The sequence below is a fragment of the Dama dama genome, chromosome 11 (genome assembly GCF_033118175.1).
Source record: "Dama dama isolate Ldn47 chromosome 11, ASM3311817v1, whole genome shotgun sequence".
Lineage (NCBI taxonomy): Eukaryota > Metazoa > Chordata > Mammalia > Artiodactyla > Cervidae > Dama > Dama dama.
The window spans coordinates 74500301-74514734 of NC_083691.1; the positions used below are offsets into that span (position 1 = coordinate 74500301).

The following is a 14434-nucleotide window of genomic DNA, read 5'->3' on the forward strand; positions in this document are numbered from 1 at the left end:
CTTGGCAGGAGGGACCTGCTCAGTTAGAGGTAACCCTCACTGACCAGAGTTCTCTAAATAAACCCTGGCATCACACAGGCCCAGGTGTCCAAGGAGACATTTGTTTCTGGCTGTTTAGGAACCTGGTTTCTTAAACTCCGCTTTCAGTCACCGCTCTCAGATGCATCATTTTTAGAAACCTAGTTCTCAACCCAGGGGTCCCCAGCTCATAAGCTCTGAGGGACCCCTCAATCAGAGGACGCCTGACTTGGCTGCTCCATGCCCACCCCTCCTCCAGTCCCCCTGGGCCACATCCTTCATCTCACCACCTCCTGGATGACCCAACACATCTCCCCTCCGAGCCTCCATGGCACAGGCACGCGTGTGTGTATACGCACCTGTGTCCACGTGTGTCTGCCTGGGGCGGGACAAGCGGTCTTATGAAAAAATCTAGAAAGTGTTTCACTCCATACCCCCTCCGCCTTATTTCCGCACAGCAGTCAGGCACCGAAACCCTGGATAGCTGAAGAGTTATTTGTTTACCGCCCACCTCCCTCACTAGAATGTAAGCTCCACGAGGGCAGGCAGTTTTCTCCATTCTGTCTGCTGCTGTTTTTCTGGCATCCAGAACGGGGCCTGGCACAAAGTAGATGATACTCTGAATTAAGAGTGGCGTGGGACTTCCCTGGCAGTCCAGTGGTTAAGCCTTTGCCTTCCAATGCAGGGAAGGGAGTGAGGGTTTGATCCCTAGTCGGGGAGCCAAGATCCCACATACCTTGTGACCAAAAAACCAAGACGTAAAACAGAAGCAATATTACAACAAATTCAATAAAGATTAAAAAAAGACTGGCACGAGTGCATGAATACTTACTTGTACAAGCATCTCACCCCTGTGAGTTACTGTCACTTTAGAGGTGAGGAGCTAAGGCTCCTAGAGCTTAGGTGATCTGCCCAGGGCCCTCGGCAACTGAGTGGCAGGGCTGGAACCTGAATCTAGGCCTGCTGCCATGAAAATTACATGTTCCTTCCACTCCTCTCCATCACCACAGACCCAGCTCAGGCCTGTTCATGCAACATTCTGTTAACAAGCTGATGATATCGTTTAATTCCAGAAGCAGGAGGTAGGAACTTGTTAGCTCAGTCCCTGGTCACTGGAGGGCAGGACCCAGGCCCCCAAAGGGAGCCTTGGACACCACACCTAAATCTCATAAGCAAGCCGCACCCCCTTGGGGGGGCAAGCAAAGCCTGCTGCAGTGACATCCACGGGGGCTGATCTCAGCCAGGACCTGGTGGGCTAAGCCCGAGCCCAGCAGCTTTCCCCCCGGGGCGGAGGCTGGAGGCCCGGGTAGGGCCCTGTCACTCACCATGGACTCGCTGATGAGCAGCAGCAGCAGGGCTTCCTCAATGTTATCCTTCGGGCAGTAGAGGCTGGAGGACAAAGAAGGCAGTCTGGCTGCAGTGCGGCCCTCACCAAGCAGCACAGCTGGCCCGCCCCGCTGGCCCTTCGGCCCTGGAGTCGGCACCAGCCCTCGTAAGGTGACCTTCCCCTGCATAATTCACAGGCACCGGATTCCACCTGTAGTTCATCGTGCCCCAGAGTCACGGATCTGAAAGGCTGTGGCGGGCAAGGGTGGGAAACACTGCAACGCTCTTGGGGTGGGGGTGGGGGATGCCCCATCCAGCCCCCAGCACTGCCTGGGGCAAGTGAGTGGCTGGAGCAAGCTGCAGAGATGAGCAGAAAGGAAGCTCACAGACCCCACCTTCGATTATTGGCAGAAACAAGACAGATGGTGCATGGAGGCAGGGACTCCCCAAATAATTGTTTGGCCTTTGGAAGCCTTACAGGACCCCCTGCCCCCACCACAAGACCTGCCTTCTCTCGTCTTCTCGGCTCCTGCCTGTTCTAAGGAGCCTGCCTGGCAGGGAGCTGGGCGGAAAGAGCAGGAGAGCGTGGAGCAGAGAGAGGGGCCACCTTGGGCACCCAACCCCAGGGACGGTGGCCTGAGTTTGGAGTGGTCCCCTGAGCAGACAGGGCTTACTTGTCTCCTTCGTAGAGGTGAGGTTTCCGCAGGGCCTGCGTGATGAAGGAATTCTCCTCCTTGCTCATGAACTCGGGCAGAGGCTGAGACAGGGGGCTCCAGTAGCACTCCTCGCTCAGGGAGTGCAGCAGGACCCCAGCCAGGTGCTTGGCGGCCATCTGGCAGAGAGGGCGGGACTCAGAGGCAGGCACATGCTGGCTCTGCCCTGCTGGGCCTTCCACTCGCGGCCCAGCCACATCTGCCTGTTGGCCACATGCTGCCCCTTCGGGAGGCCCACCACTGCACTCCCGAGGAGCCCCCTCCCTTCTCTGGGCCTCTAGCATTGAGCTGCCCCCACCCCTTCTGTTGGCCTTTGATGGCTCCCACTTCATCTTTTGTCCTCTTTCTTCTCTAGACAAGGGGTACATTTCCTCCTCCTTCTGGCCCCATGGAGCCTGGCATGGCTCTGAGTGTTCACAGGCCCTTGCAGAGCATAAGGCCCCCTGATACAAGCAGCTTTCTCCACCAGACACCTTCCTGATATTTGACAGAGAAGTCTAGAGTGAGAAGCAGCTGTGACTCTGATTTGGGGTGAATAAAAGCCTAAGCGGGCAGGCCTGAAGTGGGGCAGGAAAGCAAGCCAAAGTTCTTTATTAAGATCAGAAACCAAAGCCTGAGAATTAGCACACCACCGTGCTAGGAAGGGATGTCAGGAGGTTTCAGCACTGATCTAATGTGAGGGGCCATGCACAGTGCTGTGATGAAAAGGATGTTGAGGGCGTGTCCCAGGCTTGGAGGAAAAGAATGCTGCGGTTGACTAGCAATGTCTGTTGTGAGCATGACAGGGAGAGGATAAACATGCACACATGCATGCAACATATGGTCATCCCTGATTCAGGGGTTGCCTGCTAGGACTTCTGTAGCCTCCTGCTGAAATCAACCCCTGAATAAGCCAGCCAGAGCCAGCACCCAGCCCTGGGGCCTCCTCCTTTACCACTTTGAAGTTCTGAGTTGCTTTGGTCTCCACAGTGCGTAGCACCTCCCGGAGCTCTCTCATGCCTTTCACGATGTTCCTAGTGGGAAGACAGAAGAAGCAGAGTCGTTACCAGCCTAGTTCCCACAAAGACATCCTCATCAAACCCGAGGATGCTAGGAGGAGCCTGCTCGTTTGAATGCTATCTGACAACATCCAGTAATTGGTAAGAAAGGTCAGAATTGTAACATCAGGATCCTAGGGGCCCAGGACTTCACTGATAAAAGAATAGAAAGGCTTCCTCTTTCCTACAGCCCTCCAGAAACCCAGGCCTCCAGTTTACCATCAGAAAGGGACCAAGATTGGGTCTTTCAGATAGCCAGAGGGAATTTGTTCTATGACACAGGGAGCTCAACCAGCTGCTCTGTGACAATCTAGAGGGGTGAGATGGGGTGGGAGGTGGGAGGGAAGTTCAAGAGCGAGGGGACATAGGTATACCCATGGCTGATTCATGTCGATGTATGGCAGAAACCAACGCAACAACTGGTTTACACACAATTGTAAAGAAATTACCCCCAATTTAAAAAAAAAAAAAGGATCAGGTTATTTCAAAGATATTCTGGCCCAAGTGCTCTGGGCTGGTGTCAAACTTTCAGACTTGAGGTCAGCCTCAAATTCTCCATCTTCACCCACCACATCTGGTCTACACTGGAATCCATCCTCACCTCTCAGTCCTTACATCACCTGGGGCCTAGATGACAGCGACAGCTGGTCTCACCCACTCCAGTCAGCCCTCTGTGCCTCAAGCTTTTTAAAGTGTGATCCACAGTAAGAAATACGTTTGACACTGCAACTCTATATATATGCACACATTGCTTACATAAAACCGAAGTACGTTTCTTGAGCTATTATCTATCTCTACAACGTGCAAGGCAATCCACTCTGATATTTTCTATTTTACATCTCCTGCAACTTCCCCTTCTTAAAAAGGCTTGCAGCAGCCCACTAAACAGATTTTGCAACCCACTGATGGGTGTGACCCGAGTTTGAAAAACTGCTGCCACTGTCCCTTGAGGACTCCACCTGATGTGCAAAGACATCTTGTTCCCCTCCAAGTTCGCTTTTCGTTGGTTCCCCCCCAGGCTCACAGAATCCAGTTGAGGCGCTCAGCACGGCGTCCCAGGGCTGTCAGGCCTGCTCCTTGCCTCTCTCCCATGTCATCTCTCACCACTTGAGTCCTTTCTGAACAACTGTCCACAGTTCCCTATGTCAAGTCTTGGCACAGGCTTCCCTCACTGCCTTTAACAGCCCTTCCCCTACACATCCTTAAAAAAACCCTGTGTTTTTACACATCACTTTCGATATCACCTCCTCCTTGCAGCCTTCCCAGGCCCTCCTGACTGTGTAGCTCTTGCCTCATGTTAAGTCCTCTTTCGAAGCAAGCAGGGCACTGCAGTCACTTCCCATGTGCAGGCTGACCCCCTTCGCACTGTACACCCCCTGAGGGCAGGGTTCCTGTCTTCTTCCTGAAGCTCAGCCTGGGCATACAGCATGTGCTCCGCAAATGCCCTCACTTGTTCTGGGGGTTCTCTAGGTCACAAGGAAAATCAGTAGCTGCCAGGCCAGCAAATTTAGAAATGAAAGATCACAGAGGGTAAAAAGCCAAAGGTGACTGCTGGGGAAGTCACATGAGTCCCTCCTGCAGCTTTTATGCGTGAAACAGATTCCTGGGGACTTTGAGCTTGGAGCCATAAAAGGACAGACGCTCAATTCCTTGCCTTCTGGGAACCTCCGGTTTCCGACAAGCAAGCAACATTATAAATTCAGATCCCTGTTTGGAAGATTGAGAATGGAGACTAAGACCTGGGGGATAGAATAAGAATCACAGTGGTCTTCCCTAGTCTGTCTAGAGCTTCTGAAGAACCAGAAAGGGCAAGAAGCAGAGGGTACCACAGGGTCCTTAGAGACTTCACGTCTGGGGGCTGCTACTGAAGGTAGAGGTCACCTCTCTAGGCTGTGCACAGTCCTCTCCTCTATAAAATCACACCTTCAGTTTCAAACAGCATCTCCCAGACTACTATCATCTGCATGCCACATCTACACTTTGGGCTACTAGCTGTACACCATTAGTGTTATTGTTTTGTGCAATACTTTTCTTTATATCTTCTTTCTTTTTACTTCAGCAGACATCCCACCTTCATCAAACATACCTGAAATCATAGATTTGGTGTACAAGTTGTTTCGCTTCAGGTTTCGCATTTCTTTTTTGCTAATAAATATTACATACAGAAGTACTTATTTTTTTTCAGAAGTACTTTAAAAACTTAGTCTGTGTATCACTTACAACCATCGGTGTACCATTAGAGGTACTAAGGTGGGACCAGCAGCATTAGCATCAAGGGAATTTGTTAGAAATGCAAATTCTGAGGCCCTCTACTCCAGATCTGCTGGATCAGAAACTCTACTGTAGAGCCAGCAATCCATGTTTTATCAAACTTCCAAGAGGGCTCCAACGACATTCAAGTTTGAGAACCACTGGTTTAGATGATTCCTCAATGTCTTCCAGTTCTCCTGTGCTAAGCAATCAGGTTCTAGGAGGAACACCCTGACATGGAAACCCTGGCTTTGCAGCCAGATCCTAAATCTGCAATCTTAGGAAAGCAAGGTAGCCAATCTGAATTCTAGTCTCCCTGTCTGCAGGAGGATTCCTCATTTGCTCACAGTGCTGTCAGGAAGGTGAATGTATGTGAAGCCCAGAGGACACTAGGCATGTGGTACAGACTCACTGAATATTAGCTATTTTCCCTATTTTCCTTTCTCCTTCTAATCTGGGTCCTAAACATCGCGTTACTTATGTTTTAATTTGCCACATTATATTGCATGGAAGTTCGAAAGCTAATGAGTAAAGGCAGGGGAAGGAAGTACCCAAGGCGATTCTCCAGTTTTGTGTCCATCTTTCTCCTTCCATCAGCCCCATCCCCACAGGGGACAGAAGGACAGGACTCCCTGGTAGGCAAACCACACCCAGGGACAGGCTGGGAGCCCCCACAAGCCCGAAAGCAAGAGTCTGCAGCAGAAGCCCTTCAAGCCCACCGAGGACTCTGCCTTAGAAAAGGACCCCGAGATGGACAGCAGGGGCAGCTGAGAGGAAAACCATATAGCAGCCACTATTAGAAGAGTGAGAAAAGATTGCATGAATTCTCAGAAGAGAGGAAATGGCTGGCTCTGGGAACTCAGTCTGCGGGAGAGCTCTGCTGGAGCAGCGGGGCCAAATGGGCACAGGCTGAGGAGGGCTGGACCCTGGGGCTGCCCCAGGGCCCCTGTGGCCCAGAGGAAGCCGGGAGCTCCCCGGACCTGTGGGTGATTTTCCACTCTGTAGGCTACTTGCCAGCCTCCTCCCTGGCAGCCTGGCCAAGGCTGCTACCAGGAGACCAGAGCCAAGAAGGACTATGATCCCTTCTTCCCACTGCAAGGCAAAGACTGTCCTCTCTCTGCCTTTAGGTTCTACATCATCAACACTCAGAAAGCACTCCCAGGCCAGCAGTACTGGCATTGCCTGGGGATTTGGGAGAAACGCAGACTCCCAGGGATCCTGCTTCTCCCAATACACACACAGTTTAGGAATGAGCACTGTATTTTAACAAGATCTTGTGCTCCCAAAGTTGTATATTTTTACTGTTTTCAACTCTGTAAGGGAACTAGGCACCTAAATAAGCTTCCAAGAATTTTTTAGCAAAGTAATCACCCTTAGGCATCTTTTGGATAAGTTCCAATTTTTAGTGAATGCAGTTAAAGAGAAAAACCAACACAGGTTCTGGTGGCCAGAGCTAGACAGGGAGAGACCCAGGCTCCCGGGCAATGCTGACCTGTTCTGAAATGTCAGGAATGCCCCTCTGCCTCAGCGTACCCCTCGGAAATGGGAAGTAAGCTGGGGTCTCTCCCAACAGCCTGAATAAACCTGTCACAGGTCTAAACTGCTGGTGCCAGGTAGAGCTGGGGCTTTTCTGAGCCCCATGAGAGGCCACTTTGAAAGATCTCTTTGTTCCAATCTCTCACATTGACCTTTCTGAGCAAAGCTGACACTTTTAACAATATCCAAACAGGAGCCTCCAACAAACCCTGGCCCAGAATCAGGCTGCATGCAGACGAGCCAGGAGGCCATGGATTCCAACTCAAGCAAACCCTGGCTGGTCAGGAGCAGAGAGAAAGAGGAGATGTGCGTGCAGGCATGGGTCAACGGAAACAACTTGTCTTAGAGCGGCCTGAAGGTGGGCCATGCGAGGAGGTTAAGCAGTGGGGAGGAATTTGCAAAGCACTTTATCTCATCCAGTCTTTGCAACTTCTAATGAGGTTGGTGAGGGAAGCTTCGTATTCCTGGGTACCAGCTCAATGCTTCAAACACAGGAGGCACTCAAGAAAATCACTGTGGAATAAATCCATCCTCATTCTCCAAGGGGAAAATTAAAGCCCTGAAGATGCCTGCCTTTTCAGGCCATCACTTACCCTATGGAAAAGGTGGGCTCCCTGCAGGCACCAAGAGATCCAGATTTTACTCCCTTCTAGCTAACCAGACCCTCCAGAAAGACAATGGTGTTCTGACTTGGCACAGTTACACTTCCCTTTCCTGGCTATCCGAACTCCAGGACTCCCTCGACTAAGTATTTTCAAAGGGCTCACTGTACACCAAGTACCTGGATATTGTCCGACTCGATGGACATGAGTTTTAGCAAGCTCCGGGAGTTGGTGATGGACAGGGAAGCCTGGAGTGCTGCAGTTCATGGGGTCGCAAAGAGTCGGACATCACTGAGCGACTGAACTAAACTGGATATTGAACACCAAGTATCCTGTTCTCAACAGGCATCCAACTTATATAGGGGGAATGAATTAAGAGACTGAATGATGAATGAATAGCTCATTTATGGGCTTGCACGTAAGGAGTTCATGGTCTATAAATTTAGCCATTCCCCTGATTTATTCAAGAGCTTAGCAAAATATTTTGCATACAGTAGGGTGCTCAACAAATTTTCTTGAGGGGGAGAATGAGAAACAGGGAATGAGAAAATACATGGAATTACCACTGAATGGAACCTAAACAGGCTGTGGTATGCACAGCCCCGGCCAGAAGTCTCCGTTTCAGGGCTGGCACTGCTAATCGCATATGAGAGATTTCTGGTCAAAGACCCAGAAATGCACAGCCAGATCCCAACAGCTGGAGGACTGAACCAGAAGACAGGGTCAGGTGAAGTTCAAATGGTTATCAAGCTATTCTTTCCTGCCACAGAACCACATCATCAGTTTCAAAAACGAAAGCTCTCCTTTTCACTCCAAACCCCAGAAAAAGACTATGACACTTCCGTGCAGGACCCTGAGGACATCCAGGCAACGGGACCTTTCTAGCAAGGTGGGGGGTGGGCAGCGGGTAAGGACAATAAGTAAAGACTGTGCATTGGGAGAGGCTGGAAGGATGTGCCTTCTCTGATGGGCCTCCAAGTTCTCCCTTTGCCTAAAGAGGTCTCTTCCGTGACCACCAGGAGGCTTTCCTGGGTTTCGCTGTTGGGGGACTCTGCTCCCTGGATGCCCTCTTGAGCCATCTGTCTCCTGCCCTCCCCCAGCACTGCAGATACTGGATGGCTGATGAGAATACTAAATTACTGCTGATTGGATACACCCCTCACTGGGTTCTACTCAATAGCAGGCTGGGTTTTCTAAGGTACCTACACACACACAGAGTAAAAAGTTACTGCTGATTGGATACACCCCTCACCGGGTTCTACTCAACAGCAGGCTGGGTTTTCTAAGGTACCTACACACACACACACACACACACACACACACACACACAGTAAAAGGGAGAGTGTTTTCATATGGCTTCACAGCCTGCCAAGCCCTGTGACTCCCTTAGAAAGCACACATTCCCTTCTCTATTGTTTGGTTTTGGTACAAAGAACATATATTGCTTTAGTGATTAAAAAAAAAAAAAAATGAACTTTTTTTTCCCCAAACTTTTTTTAAAGAGCATGCACAAAACATTCAGCCCACCTGTTTCAACACACATAACCCAAGCTGGCTCCCAGACCTGAGCCAAGAATGGGCTCTGTACATCTAGGGAGAAGGAAGGGAAAAAAAAACACTGCAAGGAGAAATGGCCCCTTGCCCACTGTGGGGGAAGGAGCCAAGTCAGCTCACATTCTTTTCTTGGGAGATGCTCACAGACCCAGTTCTAGTGAGGACAGGGTCATTAACAGTTTCCCCGGCATTGCACCACCCTCAGCTACCGCCTGCTGCTTCACTCCTGGAACTGCTTCGTGCAAAGGAGAACCAAATCTCCCCTACAGCCAAGACCTTGGGCTCACCAACCCCCAATTGAAAGATGCCTCCTCCTGGCAGTTGGCATCTGCAGAACTGCCTGGGGTGAAGCTCCAACCAGAGTCCACGGCTGCCCTCTGGTGGCAGCAAGGGGGAAGTGGAACCCAGGTACCTCAGGTCCCTGCCCCTTGGGAGGGCCCTTCTAACTCTGGACTTTCAGGCCAGCACTTTCAGTCCCAGGTCAATTAGGATCTCTGCCATCAGTCACAGAGCAAGGGGCAGGAGTCAGCTGGGGAAATTAACTGCCGGATCAATAGGGCAAGGCCCTTGGAAAAAATGAATGTCCCTCAGACAGTGAATGAGTAAGCGGGCAGCACGAGGGAGGCCCAGGCCTCAGTGAAGCTCCGGAATAAAGGGGAAGCGCTGTCTGGAGGCCAAGCAAAGATCACTCACACTGCACAGTGGAGAGCACCACACCCTTTAAGTCATGGCAGATCCTCAACTGGAGGGATCAATCCTCAATCCTCAGCAAGTTGGGCCCTGGGAGCCAGCACGACTTGTGGTCATCTGGCCCCTGGGGCTAAGCACCCCATTCTCAGCAGGGTCTCCTCTGACCCTCTGAAGCCTGGGTCCACACCATGCCCACAAGGGAATGAGCTCCGGCTCTCAGATTCCAGCCCAGAGTCTGGGAAGCAGATACCACCACCTCCTCCTGTTCTTCAGGCCCTAATGAATGTCCTCTAACACCCAACAGCGCCTGAGCCACAGGGTCTCCATTCCACCCAGCCGGTCAGAACAAAGTGTCTCCCTAGACTCCACTCTGTCCTCGGCGGCACCCAGCTCCCTGCCTTCTCTTCCTCCGGCACAGAGCACTGCCCACCATCCACACATGGCTGTTACAGCTCCCCCTCAGACGTGAGCTCAGTGAGGAGGGTCCTCGTCCGGCCCGGGGGGTTGGGGGTGACACTCAGGGGGCTCTCAGAAGCAAGCTGGGAGATGAGCTGCTGTCTCTTCTCAGGGCTTTTCCATCTTAGCCCCCTTTCCCCTACTGGGCTGTGACCTCTTTCAACACAGCAAAGGGTTTCCTCCTAACCCTTCCCAAACACCCCAGGAGCCCAGGCAGTGGAAGTGAATTTAACCACCAGGAAAAGGCTCTGGAGCCCGTTAAAAGACTCTCCAGACCTGCCTGGGAGACGGTGACGGGGTGTCAGGTATCCGCAGTCCAGCCTCCCCCGACCTCCTGCCCCTCGCACCCTGAGCTGAGACAGCGGTTCTCGAGTGCGGTGTCAGGCTGTGGGCTGGGACGGACACAGTCAGCGCCACGTTTGGTGGCGATACCACCTGGTGGCCTTGTGACTTCCGGCAAGTTCCTTAACCTCTCCTTCAGGAAAATGGGGATATTACTAGTTCCAACTTCAAAAGATTACATGTAAAGGCATCAGCATTCTGCCTGACATGCAGCAAGTATTCAACAAATATTGGCGACTATCAAGAAGAAAGGTGTAAAGACACTATTCAAAGCCCACCCAGGCACCCAGGACTACTTTCTCTCTGTCACATTCCAGGGTCACTCTCGGCTGGATGAGCTCACAGGAAACAGAGAGGGAAGGGCTGAGTTGCTTCCACACATCCTGAGAACTGCTCCTCACACTCAGGCTTTCAAATGTTCAGGCTGTTCGCTGGGAAAAAAAAAAATGATGATTCAATCTATTTGTCTACATGTGGGAGGTAGGGTGGAGCAGGGGTTGGGGGAGTCGGCATCCTGGCTTTAAGGACCGAAATCTGTGCTTCAGGAGGTAGAGGACAAAGACAGGGGAACACAGTGACAGCCACAGAAAACGAACTGAAATGACTTGGGCTTTCCTGGAGGGGTGATGGTTACTGCCTCTGCCCACAAAGGGCGCACACACACACACACACACACACACACACACACACAGCCTGAGTGTGCGGAACAAAGCCAGGACAGGAAGCAGGCCCACTCTGGGGAGGAGCAGGCCTGGTTCCGGAAGAGGAGCCACTCTCTGAGAATGTGACTCAGGGTCCCAGAGAAGGAAGCGGAGCCCTGACTCAGCAACAGCAAGGATCACCAGGACCCTGTCCTTCTCCCACACCCCCCACAGGTGCCAAGGCTGCCCTCGGACACCCCTGAAACCTTAAGTGGCATGGGTTTCCAGGCCACTCAAATCTGAAGCTGGAACCCCAGGGAGTGATGTCAAGCAACTGACTCCAGCTCATTTGAGCCCTGGCCCCGGGGGTCACATGACCTCCTTCACAGAGCACATGGTCCAGCTTGGCACACAGCAGGTGCTTGATAACTGCTGGCTCTCTCCTCCCCTCCTGGCTGTCCACGATGCTCACCTTGACCTCATCACACCAGCAGAGAAGCCAGTATGGGGAAGGTAGCAGGCAGCCCTGAGGGGAGAAGGGAAGGGACCTCAGTGGCGAGGGATTAACAGAGCTCTGAATTCCACACTCCAGTGTCTGTTCATTCCCACTCTCCTCTTGGACCCTCACGCCCTGGGATGCAAGACAAACAGAAAGCCCCTATTAGAGGTGAGGGTGGGGGCAGAGGAAGAACTCACTAGGGCCACTGAGTGGCTCCCCATTCCTTAGCCCTGCTCTGATGACCACTGACTCTTCAAACCAGAAGCTGAAACCACGCATATCAAGCAGGGGCATACTCGCAGGAACACATGGCAAGTGGTGAGCACCTCGGGGGGCGGCCATGGGGTCTTAACCTGGGCATCTGCTGTGGGCAGTGTAGCCTGCTGGTTAATGGTGTGAGGCAAGGCCGGCACACACAGTCCTAGCTCTGCTCCGGACAAGTCACTTGTGTTCTCTGAGCCTCAGTTTCCCATCTGTAAAGTGGGGATGGGAGTGACAGTACTCACCTCAGAGGAGTGCTGGAAGGACAAAATACACAAATTCAGCACTTAGTACGTGGCATGTATTAGCAAGAGGAGTATTTCTTATGAATGAATGAAGGGCACAGAACACTAGAATCAGAACCATCTGGGGACTCACTGGCAGTCCAGTGGTTAGGGCTGGGCGCTTTCACTGCTGCGGCCCAGGTTCTATCCCTGGTTGGGAAATTAAGCTCCCACAAGCCATGCAGAGCCCTCAAAAAGTGTCTCCTTCCCCAAGAAATCTATTCCTCTGCTCCACAGGGCTCCCCTACAGAAAAAGAGCACCTCTTCTGCTGCGAGAGGCCCTGACTGGAAGGAATTCTTAAGCAGAGAGCAGGTGTCAGCAAACTCTTTTCCGTAAAGGGCCAGATTAAATATTTTAGGATTAGCCATCCAGTCTCAAACCCAACTACTAGGCTCTGTGGGTGAGATAATATGCAAATAAGGGGTACAGCAATGTGCCAATAAAACTTTGTTTGCAAAAACAGGGTGACAACAGTCTCCAGCTAAAGGGAAGCAGCCAGGTGGCAGCTGCCTGAGCAGTAAAAACAGGAACCAGCCTGCCAGGCCATCATCTCACTGAAACTGAGGTTCAGTAATCAAATGAGAACAAAAAAGCAGATGGTGGATGGAGCTAGAGCAGACAGGGTACCACCCAATGGCCCCCCTGGCCCCACCTCCCTGGCCTGGTTGGTGTGAGGCACCCAGGGGCAGCCAGGCCAGTACCGCCCTTGCAAAGAAAACTGCCTCGGCTCTCTGGGCCTCCTGATCCTCGCTTCCCAAATGGGGACACCACCACCTCCCTGGCCTAGCACTTGAGAACTTTTTTTTTTTTTAAGTGTAAATTTAAAGCTTGAGGCAGCAGCCCATCTTGCTGTGGAGTGCTTCTAAAAAATAATACAAATAAATGATAATGACTTTCTAAGCAGCTGTGATGAATAGGGTGCTAGGCTGGGTGTTCACGTATGAGGGAAGAACAAGGAGGGAGCCTGTGTCCCTGGCCGGGACCGTCTCCCTTTTCTTACCATTTGGAGGACAGGACTCGTGGAGCAACCCACGGCCGCTACCAGGAGGGCGGGATAGGGAGAGAGGAGGGGGCACAGGTCTCCTCCAGGCTGGGGTCCAGCTGAGGCAGGCCCAGCTCCGGCCATCTCAGCCACCTCTGCCTCCAGGCAGTGGCCTCTCCACGGCCTGCTCCGCATTCTGGGCAAGAACTCTGCTTCCTTCTCGTCCAGGGATTAAGCGCTGAAGCATAGAGCTTCCAGTATCCCAAATGGGATGTGGCTCCGATGGGACTAGGAAGCCTGCTGGATGGAAAAGCTGTCTGGGCCACAAACCATGCCTCCATCCAGCTGTTCCCCCTCGGAGTCCCACCCCAAACAAGGGCTCCGTGTCAAACCAAGCTGAACACTTTATATGCCTTTGCCTCCTCCTGAAAATTTGCCAGCTGCATTCAAGCTCGTTGGAGTTCCTGAAGGGTCTGGGAAGTCTTTAACTCACGGTTTCCCAAGTGTATTTGGCCTTGGAGCATCCCAAGTTCCCCATCTAGAATCCTCAGCCCCATCCTATCTTCTGCCCCACCCAGACTCCTCCTGTCTCTGGGAATCTCCCTTCCCTCGAAGCCCAGCTCAAGGATGACTGTCCCAGCCACGCAGCCCACCAAGTCCTAGGCCCACCTGCCGGTGTGGGCCTGGCCATCTTCGCCTGACCCCACAGGGAGCAACTTCACAGGGAAAAGAGATGAGCAAAGGCACCAAAGAGGCTTGCAACCAAGCCCTGAGTGGAAAACTCAGGCTGCAAAGCAGCGTACTGTAAATTATGATACTGTTCTGTTGTTGTTTAAAAAAAAAAGAAAAAATACACCTGTTTATCTATACATAGGAAAATGTGAAAAGACATATATCAAATGTTAATAGTGATTATCCAGAGTATGGGAGCTGGAAAATTTTCTTCTGTACAGAGTCAGACTGTAAATATCTTAGGCTTGGAGTCATATAACTCTGTAGTTGCTCTAATGCAGCCATAGATCTAGAAGATATCTAAACCAATGGGCGAGCTATGTTCTAAAAAAAACTTTACCAAAGCAGGTGACTGGTCAAAAGGTCATAATTTGCCAGTTTCTGATCTGAAGATCGAATATGTGATTTGTAATTTGTCTATTTTATGTTTTTAAGTATTTTTCAAATTTTCCACCATAAACATATTACTTATATAAACTAGGAAGGAGGCAGTGATTAATAAATTGTTCA

At 51.5% G+C, this 14434-nt stretch overlaps 1 protein-coding gene across 3 annotated transcripts in view; it reads right to left on the reverse strand.

Moving 5' to 3' along the window:
- TTC7A (tetratricopeptide repeat domain 7A) overlaps nucleotides 1-14434 on the reverse strand; it is a 119107-nt gene that overhangs the window by 71235 nt on the left and 33438 nt on the right. For all 3 annotated transcript variants that reach the window (XM_061155467.1, XM_061155469.1, XM_061155468.1), the window contains 3 exons: nucleotides 2992-3070; nucleotides 2019-2176; nucleotides 1344-1407 (listed from right to left, as the gene is read on the reverse strand). In XM_061155467.1, the coding sequence (XP_061011450.1) occupies nucleotides 1344-1407; nucleotides 2019-2176; nucleotides 2992-3070 (301 nt within the window). The remainder of the gene's footprint in view (nucleotides 1-1343; nucleotides 1408-2018; nucleotides 2177-2991; nucleotides 3071-14434) is intronic.